The following is a 19,626-nucleotide window of genomic DNA, read 5'->3' on the forward strand; positions in this document are numbered from 1 at the left end:
TTCTGAAGACCTTCAAATACGAAGAGGAGTAACGCAGGGCTAAATTTTGTCTCCACTAATATTTATCATAAGCTAACCACCGCAAAGACAAAGGTGATGGTTATCAGTAAAACGCCAATACAACCCGAAGTGGCAACAAATTACAGTGAACAACTGGAACTAACAGTATCACCTACCTTGGTTATAATTTAAATGAGAACTGAGAGATGAGCAAAGAAATTAGAATACATATTATAGAGAAGGGCAGAGCTGCATTCTTTAAGATGAAGATATTGTTATGGGGAAGCAATATTACTTTAAGTCTGAAAATTAGATTAGTGAGAAAGTGAGATGTTATGTGTTATATAATACTCTTTTGTACGGTGTCGAAGGTGAAACTCTAGAAGTTACGGAAGTCGCCAAGGCAGTTAAAAATCGCAAACTTGAATATTTTGGCCATGTTATGCAACACCCAGAGAGATATAATATACTTCATTTAATAATACATGGCAAGGTAGACGGAAGAAGAGGACCAGGTCGAAGAAGAACGTCATGGCTTAAAAACCTGAGAGAATGGTTTAACGTTTAACAAATCCTCTGCATCCATTTTCCGAGTTGCCGTCAACAACATTATTATAGCCAATTTGATAGCCAACGCTCGATAATCGAGCACGGCACATGAAGAAGAAGAGTTATTACGAAATATAATAGTTTGATGTTAATATTAGATTTTCAAATACTGAAAATATCCAGGAATTTTTTCAACAATACGTATTAATATAGTACATACCACTATTAGTTTCTACTTCAAAAACGGAGGGATCAATCTTGTGAGTCCTGTAAGACTTCGATGTGTATAGCAAATAGTAATGATCGTAGTGGCTTCCCAATAACGAATTGTATCCTCTCATATCATATCTGAAATTAAACAATGTAATATTATAAAATAGACTACAGGCCCATGCCAAAAATGGATGGGTCATATGAACCACCAGGTGACGTATATAGGACGATATAAGAGCATAAAATAATAAGTTTCAGCACTATGCCGTCACTTGTAAGCAGTCCAACTGAGTACTGGTGAGAATTCAAAAGTGCAGGTAGAGTGGGTACATTTTGGTCATATATTTTTGTAGGGCATTTTTACCATCGATAGATCCATGAAAAATAACAAAAAAGCGCCCAGTGCCGTACAAAAGTGGTGAGCCACAAAGTTGGTAATTTTTTTTTTTGATTTTGGTCATTTCATTCTGTACAGCATCAGTTTCATACTGTTTCAATACAACTTCTAATCCATTATTCCGCAACCCCGTACAAAAATCATGCGACAAGGGGAAAATCGAGGATTGCAATCCCCTCTCTTTCCGTGGTCCGGGGGGTGATTTGAAACAACATAAAATTAATTTATTTTGAAAGTATTTTATGCATAGATAACATTATTTTACATGCCGTACATTTTCGTTGGTCCAAAGGTTTATAGGAAAAAAAAAGCTCAAGGAAAAATCCACAGAACGAAATGTAAGAAAAATCCATATAACGAAATGTAAGGTGAAATTTATGACGATATTTTTTTTATACGGTATTTAGATAGTTCATTTGTACTTAATGCAATAATTTATAAAAAGTTAATGCCGTACAAATCTGAAACTTCATTTTGATAAAAAAGTAATAAAAATATTAAATAAATATAATTTACATATTTATCGCTTAAGGAGCAACGTTTTCTTACTACGTTTAGAATTTGTAGGCATATCTCCTATAATACTGTACTGTGTGCTAAGTAGTCGTTTTCTAGTAGTAATTTTTGTTTTAAATAGTTGTTTTATTTATTCACATCATTACAATGAAACAAATCAATTATATACAATATACATGTATCAATAATGTTTGAAGTATATATTAAAGCAAAAAGTATACAAAACTGGTGATACTGGGATTTACAGTTTCAATTCTTGGATATTATATACCCTTTCACTTCAGTTAGACGTCATAATGATTTTATCATATTATCAATAGTTGTTCTCTTCAAAAATATGTTAATACCGTACAGTACCAAATTAATGACTATAAAGTACTACACCTTTAAATTGGTAGCGTCATTTTCATCAGCCTAAAAGATATGGTCTGCATTAAAATGCACGGCATCATTTTTTCCTAATTTATTTATCTTAATACTATTTAAAACAAAGGATAAATCTAGAAAATTGCTATATTTGATTAATCTATGAATATTTAAACCTTTGCAATAATTTAAAAAATGTTTGTTTTTGTATTTCTCTATATTTTTTTTAGAACAGTTTCTTTTGAACGGCAATACTATATAACAATTGTATTGTACAATATTATGTTAAAAACAAAGTTGCCGTACAGAGTCAAATGATTTTTTTAGCTTTATAAATCAAGTATACCATTAAATTAACATAATTATTAATATACATTCAAATGAACAATAATATTTTTGACGGCATTATTTTTAAGAGTACTTTTGAGTGCTAGATAATGTTTTGGAACCGAAGCCGTACTTTTTCAAATCACCCCCCGAACAACGGAAAGAGAGGGGATTGCAACCCTCGATTTTCCCCTTGTCGCATGATTTTTGTACGGCGTTGCGGAATAATGGATTAGAAGTTGTATTGAAACAGTATGAAACTGATGCTGTACAGAATGAAATGACCAAATTTACCCTGGAAATTGTCAGAAAATCAAAAAAATTTACCAACTTTGTGGCTCACCATTCTTGTACGGCACTGGGCGCTTTTTTATTATTTTTATGGATCTATCGATGGTAAAAATGCCGTACAAAAATGCTGAATCTTATTATTTTATGCTCTTATATCGTCCTATATACGTCACCTGGTGGTTCATATGACTCATGCATTTTTGGACATGGGCCTGTAGTCTAAAAGCCTATTTCTACAAGTCTCTCAGTCTGTCCGGAACATTTGTCGAAATGACGTTTAATAAACGTCATTTCGATATGCACATATTACGCATAATTTGGCCCAAGTAAGCAAATTTTCTGTTCTTTGCGGTATTAATAATTTCTTTGTCTTTTCTTAGCCTCTAGTTACCTTAGTTGTGTGGTGTATACAGGGTGAGTCACCACTAACGCGACGGAAGATTACAGCGAAATGGTAAAAGATTTGAAAAAAAATTTTAATTAGTGGTTTGTAAGTTGATAAAATCCGCATTTTAAAATTATTTTGAAATATACAGGGTGTCCCAATAAATGGCGGCGTATCAAAGTTTTATTTTTTCTTATGGAACACCCTACATTTTATTGCATTTTTAATTGTCCGCAAAAAATAAGGTATATTTTCATAAGGCTTCCATATACCTATGTACAGAGTGTTCTGAGTTATGGTGACTTATCTTAAAATGTAAAGTTTTAAAACAAGGCTTATTCTCAAGTTATTTAAGAAATTATAAAAAAAATACTTTTACATCTAAATATTTCGATATGGGTTGAATGTATTTCATGATTAATTGTTACACATTTATTTACAGGGTGTTCAAAATTTACAGTTTTATTATTGGATTATTCAATGTGTCATATGATTCTTATTTTAAATGGAACACCATGTATATTAATAATTAATTATACTAAACAAGTCTACCTCTTTCGAATGGTATATGGATGTGCTATACCTAGGTGTCATAGTTTTTGCGTAATTTACAATTATTAAAATTCTTAAGCTGTAAATCGATTTTAAAACAAACGATGTAGTTAACTAATGGCATTGTATGACATTGTCATTTTATCACAGTACGGTCTGGTAATTATTTTATAATTAATGTATTCCATGATTGATTATTACACATTTATTTACAGGGTGCTCAAAATTTACAGTTTCATTATTGGATTATTTAATATGTCATTTATGATGCTTATTTTAAATAAAACACCATGTATGTTAATAAATTATTATACTAAACACAGGTTCCTCTTTCGAATGGTATAGGGATGTTCCATAACCAAGAGTCATAGTTTTTGCGTAATTTACAATTTTCTTAAACGGTAAATTGATTTTAAAAATATTATTTATGCACTCATGTATCATAATGAAATGAAAATTATGTCTATTTACTAGACCATTATTATGAAAAGGAGGTAGATTGGTCTGTATACAATACATTTAAAAAAATCAGGATCTGCTCCAAAGTCTAAAGTCCATAAACGATAAGTTAAATATTTATCATAATCCTGTTCGGTCTAATATTGGTGTAGTTGAGTTTTACACGGATAATAGTGGTTTCTCTTAAGTATTCTAACAGTCGTTTGACTGATTTACCCGAAATTTTTTCTTTACTAGTATTTGGGTTTTCCGTAACAGAAAGCAGGACATCAAGTTCCTTGACGTGATCACAAATAACTGGTTTATTTTTATTTAACTTTCCGAAATTTCTCAAAAAAGTCCTTTTTTGGGTGTATTCTATCAGGATACATATAGGTCTGGATCCCGCGTATGAAAAAAAAAGTTGATTAATAGCAAGCTGAAAATTTGTTAATAGCTTAATGGTGTCTAGTCGAACAAACTTTGATATATGGGAACACTGGAACAGGGGCAGTTTTAATTGTGGAACAGGTTAAAAATTTGTAACGGTCACACCACGAAAACGGCACATTTATTTTGTCCGGCAGAACAGACTTAACCTCTCCGAACAGAGATTAAACTCTCATGCAAAAATCAGATTGCTATTTATCACCAAATGGGCGTTTTAATGAGTGGAACATGTAGAATATGTCAAATGACAGGAATTATGACAAGTGATAAATAGCAGTCTGATTTTTGCATGAGAGTTTAATCTCTGTTAGGAGAGTTTAGTCTGTTCTGTCGGACAAAATAAATGTGCCGTTTTTTTTAAATGTGCCAAATTCTTAACCTGTTCCACAATTAAAACTGCCCCTGTTCCAGTGTTCCCATATATCAAAGTTTATCCGACTAGACACCCTTAAGCTATTAACAAATTTTCAGCTTGCTATTAATCAACTTTTTTTTCATACGCGGGATCCAGACCTAATACTTTTGAGCGTAACTTTAGAAAGTAAGATAAAATTATGCAAACACTCCCTAATGCAAAGTACCATGTCTACTCTTTCGTAGATAACGTGGTTATTCATTTTTAGGAACAATTAAATTTGAATATCATACATCGATGTTTATATTTTTGATAATTACCAGATCGTACTGTCATAAAATGACGATGTCATACAATGAGATACATATTTTGTTTTAAAATCGATTTACAGATTAAGAATTTAAATAATTGTAAATTACGCAAAAACTATTAGACCTAGGTATAGGACATCCCTATACCATTCGAAAGAGGTGACTTCGTTTAATATAATTAATAATTAATATATATGCTGTCCCATTTAAAATAAGCATCATATGACACATTGAATAATCCAATAATGAAACTGTAAATGTTGAACACCCTGTAAATAAATGTGTAATAATCAATCATGGAATACATTTAACCAATCTCCAGCTATTTAGATGTAAAAGTATTTTTTTTCTTTTAAAACTTGACATTTTAAGAAAAGTCAACATAACTCAGAACACTCTGTACATAGGTATAGGGAAGCCTTATGAAACTATACCTTATTTTTTGCGGGCAATTAAAAATGCAATAAAATACAGGGTGTTCCATAAGAAAACATATAACTTGATACGCCGCCATTTATTGGGACACCCTGTATATTTCAAAATAATTTTAAAATATAGATTTTATCAACTTACAAACCACTAATTAAATTTTTTTTTCAAATCTCTTACCATTTCGTTGTAATCTTCCGTCGCGTTAGTGGTGACTCACCCTGTAGATATATGAGACCCTCAACATACGTCGGTAGCACCACATTTCAAACGCCTCTAACCGTGTTATGGCATCTTCTGTAAGACTCCAGCTTTCTACTCCATTGAGGAGGACACTAAAGACGTAGCATCTAAGAATTCTTATGCGTATTATACTTAAAGATAAGTGGCAGATAACTTTTTTCTAATACATACTGTTAAAAAAGCTTCTGCCTTTTTCAATAAGAGTTTTTATTTCGTAGCTAGCAAGCAAGCAATTTGATTTAACCCGACCTGTGGGAATGTCCACCCTCTCGAAAGAGTACATTCGGGTGTAACAATTCATTGGGCCGAGGTGTTTTGACCCGAGTGTAAACAGGGATCACCCCACCTCGCTCCAATGCCCCAGGCCATCCCTTCCCCCCCCCCCCCCATAGCACGCTGATGCGCGATGAGGGCACAACTATCGTAGCCAAATGCTCTTCACAATGGAATCCTGGGTAATAAGATTCCATGTGGTACCCTAATCGAATGCAAAAATCTTAGGCTCAGCGTGATGCGCTCTATGCCTCTTATTTCTTAGCTATGATCCCAAGAATCCTTAATATTGCAGATCAAATAGCATATTTTCTCCACTCTTACTAACGGACTGTTGCCTATTGTAATTTGGGCGTTTATGTTGGTGTTTTTACTAATGATCATTATTATTGTCTTCTTACAATTTAGGTTTAGGCCGTATTTGTTACCTGTTTCTGCAAGATTTTCCATAATCTTTTCTAACCCCTATGCTATGCACTATCTGCCAGCAGTACTGTATCATCTGCATATCTAATATTGTTTAGAAGTACACAATCAAAAATTCTAATATCTCAGTATGTCCCAGTTAGAATATTCTCAATAACTTGATAAAAAAAACAATAAAAAGATAAATATATCATTGAAAGTACCAGTAGTTGTGAACCAAAAAATATACCAATGCATCCGATTAAATAAAATTTATTATACCTAATACAATCGAGAAATACAAATAATGATTTTTGTTTTTGTCGATGATAACAATTGATGTTTGCTTTGGTTACCTACTTGTTTGGATCTAAATCTAGATTTAGGCTCAAAGTTTATTGTCCTACCAATGATTGTTCATTTTTTCATAACTCTCGTGTAGAATTATTACTTCATATCCACTTCATAAAGTGCTGATAATACATATAGGATAAAAAAGATTGACGCACATACTCGCAAGACAAGAAGTATACAATCATGCATAATGATGTGATATGCATGATAACATCAGTACAACAGGTTTCTTTATTTTCCAAAAATTAAAATATTTAAAAAGTTTAAAGCTTTGGTTCTGAAGAACTAAAGATTTCTACTAGGAATAAGTTCTGGTAACACTTGTAATCGTACTTTATAATACTTACAAAGCAGACGAAAGATGAATTAAAAGAAGACTAGGGGAAATCTAAAATTGCATTTTACTACCTGTCTACACTAGTCTACAGTCTACCTCTATAGAGCAGACCATAGAGGCTCTCCGAGGATCTCTAAAGAGCATGAAACGTACGTAACAGGATGGTAGTCTTCAATATTTCAGAAAAATTTAAGCTCAACAATTAGTAGGTTCAAACATTTTTTACTTACTTAACTGGAATAGCTTTACCATGCTCATCTCGGACAACCCATAGAGTGTATTCGTTTTCTTTTTCTAACTGGACAGTTTTTAGAAACCATACCTCTAGTTCTCTATCTCCATACTCCTGTATGCCTACAGAAACATATTAAGTTAATCAGTAATAATAATAATAATGGAGTTTATTCGTAGCAAATAAATTATACATATAATAAATTCAATTTCTCACTGAAGTTGTACGTACAACTTGTGCGTGAGGGTTCAATTTTGATTGTCTTAAACAAGTTAAACAACACTAATTAATTTTAAATTTACAAAAAGGAATCAAATAATTTTTTTTGTCGTTCATCTGTCTCGAAATTTGGGCTCCTCTTCTCACTAATTCAGTTATTATTACAGGTTGTTTTTCGGACCTACGAAAATTTCTCATAAAATTCAAGAAATGATTGCAAAACGTTTCCTATGGGACTCCTATGGTGGGACTTCGTTTTCTATGATAATTATCATTTTTTACAATAATTTTTACAAATTTAACACATAAGTGATGTTGGAAATTCCATACAATTGATTTGTTGTGTAAATAGTTCGAAATCATGTCCCTTTTTTTACCCTTGTCGACGCCCGTGGTTCCTCGCTCGCATATTTTTCGGAATCCACTGGTGACGAAGAAGTGGACGTTTCAACCATTTGAGGTCCAAAAGAATTCTCCCCCGAAGAGAAGCATTTAGACGGCCCACGAGAAAAGAAGTAAAAATAGTGACTTGGTCGACGCGTCCTGATTGACGATTGTAAGTAGACTTTTTACCATATTTTATTATTACCTATATCCTGTTATCGTTTGAGCTATTTAACCAACAATTGATTTAAATGTGTGTATTAAAAAGTTTATATGCGCCTATGAGAGTTTCCATTAATCTCTACCAATAGTAGCTATTCGAAGAGACAAAGAGTAATTGGCAGGTAATTTGTATTGTTTATTGCTTGTGTTGATTTTATTAAATTGTTTTCGTTCAATACCTGCTAATAACCAACAAGTGACATTTCAACAAATTCATTTTTGACAATTAATAATAATTTTGACAATAAACTTATAAAAAGAAAAATTAAGCAATCCAAAGAATATTGGCTCGAGAAATTGTGTAAAGCAATAGAAGACCTTCAAAAAACACAGTTTCAACCTCCATAAGGAACTTATGCCTGGTTGCATCAACAGATCTTAAGCTTAAGATGTGCCTTAAGCTCAGCTTACGAAACATAAGCGTTGCACCATAAAGTTTTAGATCAATTTTCAGCTTGCTACAATAAATTGTTTTGTGGATTAAAAAGATCAGGATCGAAAATGGTTCTGTGAAGAAATAAAAATAAAATGCCAAGGAAAAAAAGAAAATCTACCTAGAATACAAGTCCAAGAGAACTAGACAAACATTATGAAGAATATAAAAGAGTACGAAATTAATTAAACTCAATAGTAAGACGGAAGAAAACAGAACATTGGGAAGCATTTTCAAAAGAGATGGAGCACGACTTTTATGGGATGCAAAAAGAAATGTGGAAAATGATAAGAGGTCAAAGAGCAGAGATGAAGGAATTGATAGAAGTAAAACGTATTGATACAAATACATGGACAACTTACCTAAAAAACCTCTATCAAACAGCTAATCACAAAGAACTGGAAACACCAGGATTAGAATCGGATGAGAAAACAGAAATTAAAGAGGGTGATATAAAGAACGCCTTAAAAAAGATGAAAAATCGAATAGCTCCTGGGAAAGATGGAATAGCTAATGAACTTTTAAAATACGGAGGAGATAGACTTCACAAAGAACTGAATATCCTTATAAGTAAAATAATAAATACAGGAAGAATTCCAAAACAATGGAGAACCACTCAAATGATAGCGTTATTTAAGAAAGATGATTGGGCAGACCCCAGTAACTATAGAGGGATAAAACTGAGCACTATACTGAAACTCACAACAAAAATACTTATGGAGAAAGTAATGGCGTGCATAAATATATCGGATGAACAACAAGGATTTAGAAGTGGAAAATCATGTAACGATGCAGTTTTTGTGATAATGCAAATAGCGGAAAAATCATTAGAATATAACAAACCAGCCTTTTTCTGTTTCATAGACCTAGAGAAAGCGTTTGATAGAATCCAATTAAAAGATATGATACACCTACTATATGACAAAAATTTACCACTGAATATCATAAAACTGATAGAAAACATATATGTATGTAAGAAATAAAATAGAAATGAAAGTCAATGGAATAATAACAGAACCCATAGAAACAAACATAGGAATCAGACAAGGAGATTCACTAAGCCCTCTACTGTTTAACATAATCTTGGATGCACTAATAAAACAAGTGAAGAAAAAAAGAGGGTACAAAATGGGCAATAGTGAGATAGAAATACTCTGTTACGCTGATGACACCGTGTTAGTAGCAGAGTGCGAAGACGACCTACAAAGATTATATTGCACGAGTTCAACATTAACGCAAAAGAAATGAATATGAAAATATCAGCCCAAAAAACAAAAAGCTTAGTAATTGCCAAAGAACCAATAAGATGCAAATTGGAGTTAGACAATCAAATTATACAACAAGTAATGACTTTCAAATATCTGTGAATTAATCTATCAGCCGACAACAATATCGAAGAAGAGGTAAAAGACCAAATAATTAAAGCCAGTAGAACGGTCGGATGCCTAAACGACACAATTTGGAAAAACAAACACCTAAGATTGGAAACAAAGGCCCGAATATATAAATCAGTTATTAGGCCAGTTATGACCTACACGGCCGAAACAAGACCAGATACAAGCAAAACACGAAGACATCTGGAAACCAACGAAATGAAGATCTTGAGAAGGATTGCTGGAAAAGGACTACAGGATAGGGTAAGAAGTGAGGAAATCAGACGCATATGTGGGGTAGACAATATAAATTCCTGGGTAAAGAACAGAAAAGAAGAGTGGAATGAGCACATAAGTAGGATGTCTGAATCAAGGATAGTAAGAATAGCCAGGGACAAGTCACGGTTAGGCAGGAGAAGTATAGGACGCCCAAGGAAAAGATGGAATGACAACTTAGGGGCAGAATGAAAGGCACCGTTGAAGAAAAACAGGCAGTACTGCCTATACAAAAGAAGAAGAAGAAGAAGAATAAAAAATTATTGTTCAACGTAAGTGAGACTTAAAGAGGCTCTATCTATAAGCTGAGCTGGCCTAAGCTGGAGCTTAAGATTTGTTGGTGCAACCAGGCATTAATACCTCCGGAATTAAGAAAGCTGAAAAATGATAAAATTTCTACTCTGAGAGGAGTTAGACAAGGTTGCGTGCTCTCCCCGCTTCTGTTGAATTTGTATGCAGAAAAGAGTGTCAGACAAGCAGTAGAAGACAGAACAGAGGGTATAATTGCCAATGGAATAGGCATCAACCATGTGAGATACGCTGATGACACAGTTCTGCTAGCAACGGACAGGGATAATTTGCAGGCACTCCTACATTCAGTGACGGAATATAGCCAACGAATCGGTCTTAAAGTCAACATAAAGAAAACCCAATGGATGGTCGTCAGCAAAAACAAAAATACAGCTAATAACTTGTCAGATATTAGAAAATGTAAAATGTACTGAACAACAGAGAGCTAAAAATTATGCTAAGAATATTTTTATTACGCTACTGTGTGTTCAGCATTGTGTTCTATGGAATTGAAGCATGGACTCTCACGGAAACAATGTGCAAAAGGATTGAGGCTTTTGAAATGTGGGCTTATTGCAGAATATTCAGGATATCGTGGATGAACAGAGTAACAAATGAAGCAGTAATTCAGCGGCAAAATGCATTAAATGGTTAAGTTACCTTGATATTCAAATCCTTCTAAATCTGGCAAAATCGATTGAGGAGTCACTGGATCGTCTTCAGTTCCATTGATCTGGAAGCACGTTATTTGGTTTAGGACCTCCTCTGTAGTGAATGGAACTACTTTCAGTTGGACACCATTTCCATTTCCTCCAAGTTGGTATGTCTTAGCCGTCCCATTGTAGTAATCAATGCGCGAATTTTTAGATTTTCCATCATACCTGCAAGAAGGGGGAATAATGGTACCATTAAAAATAATGTTTTTACGAAATACTAAAAGATTTAAATATCCCATATTAGTCTAAGAGCTAGAGCCGAAAAATCATCGTCATAAGTAATATGGAGTTTGGCATGTGAAATGTGTCTATTGTATATTGGTAATTATGACCCCTTTCAGGCTGACACCTCAGTGGATACAGGAAGTAGCAATAAGAGATGAAAGGGGAAAGTTAGTGTAATCTTTAAAGGTTTTCACCTCCTATTTTGTTAAACCTTCATCGACTTGCATGAAAATTAGTGACTAGTTAGAGCATACCCCAAGAAATAAAAATGGTTTGGTGCCAACTTGCACTTTTACCCTGGGGGTGGATACCACGCCTTCTCGGGGGTGAAAACTATTTTATTAAAAATATCCCCATAAATCGATAGAGGGACAAATTATAAGTAAAATTTGTTATATCATGTTATTAAAATAAATCAATACTTTTTGAGTTATTAAAGATTAAAGATTTGTCTGTTTAAGAGCACATGCGTGAAGTTACGGATGATAAAAAGAACATATTAATTAATTGTATGTTACTAAAATATTATTTTAATATTATTTCGATATTATAAATTTAGCAAAAGTGTATTCAAATATGTCAAATGTTCCCATTATTGAACACCCCCAGTTTCTGGACATATTCAGTTTATATTGATAGAAAAAATTCAATTAAATATCGAAATAATATAAAAATAATATTTTACTAACATACAATTAATTAATATGTTCTTTTTATCATCCGTAACTTCACTGATCTTTAATAACTCAAAAGTATTGATTTATTTTAATAACATGATATAACAAATTTTACTTAAAATTTGTCCCTCTATCGATTTGTGGGGTTAATTTTAATAAAATTGTTTTCACCCGCGGGAAGGGGTGGTATTCACCACCAGGATAAAAGTGGAAGTTGGTACCAAATCAGTTTTATTTCTTGAGGTATGCTCTAACTAGTCACTAATTTTCATGCAAATCGATGGAGGTTTAACAAAATAGGAGGTGAAAACCTTTAATGACTGCACTAACTTTCCCCTTTCATCCCTTACTGCTACTTCCTGTATCCACTGAGGTGTCAGCCTAAAAGGGGTCATATTTGTTAATATACAATGGACAGATTTCACAGGAAAAACTGCATATTACTTATGACGATGATTTTTTGGCTCTAGCTCTCCGTCTATATGGTATAATGGTTATTTCAAAAATGGTTATTATATACAAAAATTAGAAGTCTTTTGAGAGCTCGATTCTTCTTCTTATTCTTCACGAGCTGTCTCGGTTTAAAAGTTTGACTATCGTCATTTCTAGGTGGATCAATGGTTACGTCTTATCGAAATTTCGCTATTTTTTTAATTTAATAAAATCACCCCTTTACATAATATCTCTATAAATGATCCCAATACATCAGTTTAGGCCGATCCCTAAGAAAACAACCATTAGGTTTAACTGCAATAAACCATTGTTCTAGCTAAAGTTGTCGGTGGCTATTGTTTGCAAACATAGTAAATAATCCCTTAAAAGGTCCGACCGAAAGATGGTCCCGTTAGATGAAGTCTATTCTAGTCAACACAACTTATCAACGGTCATTTTTTTTATTAGATTATCTTCCTCTAAGTAGGTGGACCCACTCTAGCTATTCTATTCATTTCCCGTAACAATTGAGTTGTGAAATCTGTTTTTACACGCTACGGAAGAAGTTGCAACATTTGATCAAGTCATCTCAAAAATGCTGGCAATACTATTTTTTTAAATCATCTACTTATGTATATTTTTTATTATGAGTAAGACCCTTATAATGCTTTAGAGTGCTGTCAAATTTTAAGAAATAGGTAAATAGCAATGATGGAGTAATTACTTACCAAGCATGGAAAGGCTCTACTATTTCTGCATAAGGCAAATGGATAGTTCCTTCTACGCTATAAGTGTCACTCCATTCTGGAACTGGTGGATCACCTATCGCTAAATATCAAAATATAAATTTAATAAAAGTCGGGCAAAATAGAGTAAAAAGTAAAATAACACAAAAAATAATAAAGCGAAGATATATCAGCTTCATGATTCCAATATTGGGCATAGACATTAATAGACATGCCTTAATTTTTAATATTATTCCATAATTCGAAAATAGATTCAACGTAGTGTCATCCCAAAATATGATATCAGGCTACTAAAAGACCAACACATAGAATAGACATAGTGTAAAGCAGTATACAGGGTGTAACAAACAAGCATGTCATAAATTAAATCACGTATTCTGGGACCAAAAATAGTTCGATTGAACCTAACTTACATTAGTACAAATATGCATAAAGTCTCAAAAACATTGTATGTGAGGTACCTCAAGGATCAGTATTGGGTCCTCTACTTTTCCTTATCTTTATTAATGACATCACTAGCTTAAAAATCGATGGAAAAATCTGTCTTTTTGCTGATGATACCAGTATCACTTGGAGCAACTAAAATATTGCAACTCTTTATGCTACTATAACTTCTGATCTACTTACAATAAAAACCTGATCTGACACTAATTTACTCTCGTTTAACGTAGATAAAACAGTAGCATTATCTTATAAAGCAGCTCTTCAACCCTTACCTCTTAATAACAACCAGATCAGTACTGTTGATTCTGTAAAATTTCTCGGTATTTTTTAAGACAGCAACCTTAAATCGTCCCTCCATATTAATTTGTTAAGGAAGAAACTATCTTCAGCTTGCTATGCTATAAGATCTGTTTCGAATGAACTCAATTTAGCATCTTCCAAAATAACATATTTTTCTTTGTTCGAGTCACATCTTCGTTATGGTCTTCCTTTTTGGGGTTCTGGTACAGCTGCCCAATTCGATGTTATTTTCAAATTACAAAAAGAGCAATAAGATATCTGTTTGGCCTCGGAAGAACAACACATTGTAGAAGTTACTTCAAAGATCACAGAATTTTAACCCTTCCATCTTTATATATTTTAGAAACTGTTTGCTTAATTCGTAAACATCTACATGTCTTTCCACCAAGACCTAATCATGACTACTTCACGAGAAATTCTACCTTTGACGTCTATTTACCGACCCCGTCATCTGAGTTAGTAAAGAAATCTATATTATATTCCGCAAAAAAACTTTACAACCATCTCCCTCTATAACTTAAATCTGCTGCATCTTTCCCCAAATTCCGTAAGCTGACAAAAGCCTACCTATCCGAAAGACCATATTATGCAGTGGAAGATTTTCTTAATCAATAACTAAGAAATTATAGTACCCTTTTCTCAAGTAGTATTTTTATTATTGTTGTTCATCTATATTTCGCTGTCATATTATGCAGCAGCTTAAATTTTAAAAATCCACAAGGAAGAACTCCCTGTAGTTGGCTGTATACCATTAATTAAAAGTAAAATTTAATAAAAAATTTTCTTATTGGTAAAAGGTATATTAGTTTAAACATTTTTTTTATTAATTTTTTTTATTAAATTTCACTTTTAAATTTTAAACTTAATTACTAGGTAGACTATGCAATTTGCAATTTCTTTAATTTTTTAAAATTTGCAATTGATTAACTGTTTAACTTCATTATTATTATTATTATTTTAATTTATACTGACGATTTATGTAATTTTAGTAAATTGAATTGTTATTGTTTTTTTTCTTTACTTTTTGTAAGCTTTGTCCAAAAAATTGTACAATTGTTCATGACAATAAAGCATATTTCTATTCTATTCTATTCATATAAAAAAGTTCAACCCTTTGAAGTTACAAAATGAAAAACTGATTTTTCCAATATATCGAAAACTATTAGAATTTTTTATTGAAAATATACATATTCTTATAACAAGAACATCTTAACAAAAATAACAGTGAAATTTGTACACCCCATAAAAATTTTATGGGGTTTTGTTCCCTTAAACTCCCCCAAACTTTTGTGTACGCCCCAATATTAAATGATTATTGTGGTACCATTAGTTAAACACAATATTTTTAAAACTTTATTGCCTCCTAGTATTTTATCGATAAGCCAGTTTTTATCGAGATGTGGCTTCTTTTTAATGTGCTTCAAAATATGCCTACAAAATGTAAATTATAAATACCTAAATTTTCATACCGTGGATTTGACAAATGTTCAAAATATCTCAATAAAAGCTGGATTATTGAAAATGTACTATGAGGCAAAAAGGTTTAAAAACATTGGGTTTGACTAATGGGGCTACAATAATAATTTAACTGGAACGTACACAGAATTTTGGGTGGGTTAAATGGAACAAAACCCCATACAATTTTTATGGGGTGCACAAATTTCACGGTAATTTTTTAAAATATTATTCCTGTCTTAAAAATGCCACATGTTCATTTTCAATAAAAAAAATTTAATAGTTTTCGATATATTGGAAAAAATAGATTTTCATTTTGTAACTTCAAAGGGCTGTAACTTTTTGTATGTGCACATTATTTGTACTAAGTTAAGTTATATTCAATCGAACTATTTTTGGTCCCAGAATATGTTATTCAATCTATGATCTGCCTTTTTGTTACAGCCTGTATACAGAACATCGTTTGGACGAATATAACGAACCGGGCCTCGATTTTTGACCCTTCGCTTCGTTATTGAACGTATTCGCTTCGTATCTGTTTAGTGTACAGATAGCGAATGATCGATAACGAAGCGAAGGGTCAAAAATCAACGAATACGTTCGATAACAAAGCGAAGGGTCAAAAATCGAGGCCCTGGACCTCGATTTTTGACCCTTCGCTTCGTTATCGAACGTATTCGCTTCGTATCTGTTTAGTGTACGAAGCGAATACGTTCGATAACGAAGCGAAGTGCCAAAAATCAACGAATACGTTCGATAACGAAGCGAGGGGTCAAAAATCGAGGCCCAGGACCTCGATTTTTGACCCTTTGCTTCGTTATTGAACGTATTCGCTTCGTATCTGTTTAGTGTACAGATAGCGAATGATCGATAACGAAGCGAAGGGTCAAAAATCAACGAATACGTTCGATAACGAAGCGAAGGGTCAAAAATCGAGGCCCAGGAGCTTGAAGAGTTGTATATAATTGCACAAGATATTTAAGAGAAATAGCTCAAACCACCAAAAAGGAATTAGAAAAAAGGAAAAAAAAGACTAGGCACATGCAAGAAATATGTGGAAGTAGCTTTTTCAGATGAAAGGCAGATGAAGACACGGAAGTCTAAACAAGACATATGAAAAAACAATATGAAAATATATAGTGTTCATTTCTTACCTGGTGCGACAATGCAAACCAAGAAAACCAGGGTGAACTTCGAAATCATCTCACAATAAAAACAACTACTCAAAAACCAAGAGAACCATCCCTATTTAAAGATTCTTACAAATCTAGGAAAAGAGATATATCTTGATAAGTATGATAACAATACCAAGAAATAATGTTGGGATTTTTTTGTCTAGATTTTATCTGTACCATTGTTACAAACGTAATTTTTTTAAATGCTCTTGAATGGTGATATCTATGTTATCACTTTTGCATCATCGATGTGGACTCTGTTCTGATGTTTATTTATTTATTTATATTTATCGAAAAAGATAAACTTTTAAATATTTTAAAATAAAGAATAGTCTTCTTCTCTTTCTTAGTTTCGGAGTTTAGTGTATTAGTCCAAGTAATGAAGCTTGAAATAGGACAAAACCTCGCAATTTTTACAGAATGGATCGATTTGCTTGAAAATTTCAGAATAAGTAGTGGATAGTCCAAGGATCAAAATCTATATGATGCCGAAAGGCGCTTTTACCATGGGGGTGGTTGCCACCCCCTGTTGGGGGTGGAAATTTTTTATTATATTTTGTCCGCAAAAGTTGGTAAAAACGTTAATTCTAAGCAAAAAATGTTCGATACATTTTTTTGATAAAATTAATAGTTTTCAATTTATTCGCTATCGAAAGTGTTAGTATTATACCGAAAAATCAATGTTTTTAATCAGTTTTCTGCTAATAACTCCAAAAGTTTTCGTTTTATCAAAACAACCTTACTTAAAAAAATTGTACTATTTGAAAAAATAAACAAAACCGTGTTTTTTAATTTTCTTTAAGACCAACAGTAATTGAGATATACTTTATTATATGTTAGCTCTCCTTTGTCAAATGCTAAATATTGTAGTTTCAAAGTCAAAAGACGGGAAAAATATGCTTTTTTCGAGAATAACTTGTTAAAACTAATTTAAAGAATTTAAAAATATCTATTTCTAGAAATAAAAAAGAAGTCTCTAGCTCAAAAATTAAGTGACTTATAATGAAAAGAATGTCAGTCCCTATTTTTTTCAGCGCAAAAGTGGTCGGAAGCAACCCCGTAATCACCACCCTAATTAAAACTAGTCATTGACCTTATTTGGTCTTATTTATTTATGAATTATTAATAGGTTACAGAAGTTTGACAGACTTAGAATGATTCGTTTTTAAAAAAGGGAAGTTAACAGCGATTGATGAATTTTTGTAGTTTGGAAAAAATGGCCTTTTCTTCTGAATAGAAAGATTGGCATCAGAGATGTGAGAAAATGTTTAAATATTAAATTGTAGCTAATTTAACTCTCAAGAATATGGTATCAAAAAAATTTTTCTGTAACAAAAATTAAGTGAGCTATTGACAATTAAAACTTGTAATAGCATGCAAAAACCACCTTTACCAACCCTTTCAAAGTCACCTCCTTTTGTGACTAAGGATTTTAATAAGATTTAATATTAATAGGCGTGTAGATATTGTAAGAACCTACAAAATTATTTTATACCAAATTTTCTAAGATACAAAGTAAAAAAGTTACGGTTAAAAAATCAATACATATATTTTTTTGAGAAAAAAAAAAGAGAAATCCCATTGTAAGCATAATAATGTAAGTTAGCGGTGTTTTTAGTCGTTGGCCTTATTCATTCTTCTTTATTTGTGTATTATTAATAGATTCTAGAAGTTTGACTGGCTTAAAATGATTAGTTTTTAGAAAATTGAAGTTAAAAGCGAATAAAGAATTTTTGTAGTTTTGTAAAAAATGCCATTTTCTTCGAAATAGAAAGATTAGCATCAAAGATAGGAAAGAATGTTTAAATATGAAATTATAGGTTAGTTAATTCTTAAGAACTTGGTGTGAAAAATTTTTTCTACGACAAAAATTGAGTGAATAGTAAATGAGTATACTATAGAAGAACATTGATTTTTTCCATATAAAACTAACACTTTAGACAGCGAATAAATCGAAAGCTATTAGTTTTATCAAAAAAATTTATACAACATTTTTTGCTTAGAATGAATGTTTTTATCAATTTTTGCTGTCAAAATATAATAAAAAATTTCCACCCCCGAGATGGGGTGGTAACCACCCCCATAATAAAAGCGCCTTTCGGCATCATATAGATTTTGATCCTTGGACCATCCACTACTTATTCTCAAATTTTCAAGCAAATCGATCCATTCTGTAAAAATTGCGGGGTGGAAAGCTTCGGTTCCTGGACTATATCCTTTTTGTTCTGGAATTTAGTCACACATATCTTTTTTTTACTAAGTTAATGGCACTGGCGTATCCGCAAAAAGCCAGTCATGATCACACATATCTTCATTCCTCCAATTCGTAATTTAGTATTTGTTTTCATCCATTCTGTTTTTATTCTGTTCCTTCATTATTTTGAGTCTCAGGAGTATATAAAGGCACTAGGTTCCGATAAAATGCATCCAGAATTTTTACTTAACTATGACAAAAATATGCTAGGAAAGAATTGGTTGATTTCTATAATATGCGTAGATACCTCATCAGAAATCCCCCACTTACTTAAAAAGGCCTCCATTGTAGCCATATTAAAATCAGCAAAGGCAAATGATCAGCCTCAAAAATCTTCAACAGAAATAGTGAAAACACAGCTTTCACATAGCTTGTAAATTCTCGTATGGATTATCTTTTAGAACAATTTTAGGAGATTACTCATCAGGCTTATCGTAGGATATTCTTCGCATTTTTGGCTCCTGGTTTTTTGAAGTTATACTTCTTTACCGGCGATAGAGGGTGAATTTTTATATGTTAAAACCTATCAGCCCGGCGCATGCGCATTATAACTTTGTTCTGATTGGATGTTCAAATGACAT

At 32.4% G+C, this 19,626-nt stretch overlaps 1 protein-coding gene across 1 annotated transcript in view; it reads right to left on the reverse strand.

Moving 5' to 3' along the window:
* LOC114327361 (digestive cysteine proteinase 1) overlaps positions 1-16,930 on the reverse strand; it is a 32,454-nt gene extending 15,524 nt beyond the window's left edge. The window contains exons 1-5 of the mRNA XM_028275949.2: positions 16,771-16,930; positions 13,400-13,499; positions 11,282-11,502; positions 7,422-7,545; positions 770-897 (exon numbers count right to left, since the gene is read on the reverse strand). Coding sequence (XP_028131750.2) covers positions 770-897; positions 7,422-7,545; positions 11,282-11,502; positions 13,400-13,499; positions 16,771-16,819 — 622 coding nt within the window. The 5' untranslated portion in view covers positions 16,820-16,930. The remainder of the gene's footprint in view (positions 1-769; positions 898-7,421; positions 7,546-11,281; positions 11,503-13,399; positions 13,500-16,770) is intronic.
* Positions 16,931-19,626: the final 2,696 nt, after the last annotated feature.

This window comes from Diabrotica virgifera, chromosome 7 (genome assembly GCF_917563875.1).
Source record: "Diabrotica virgifera virgifera chromosome 7, PGI_DIABVI_V3a".
Classification (NCBI taxonomy): Eukaryota; Metazoa; Arthropoda; class Insecta; order Coleoptera; family Chrysomelidae; genus Diabrotica; species Diabrotica virgifera.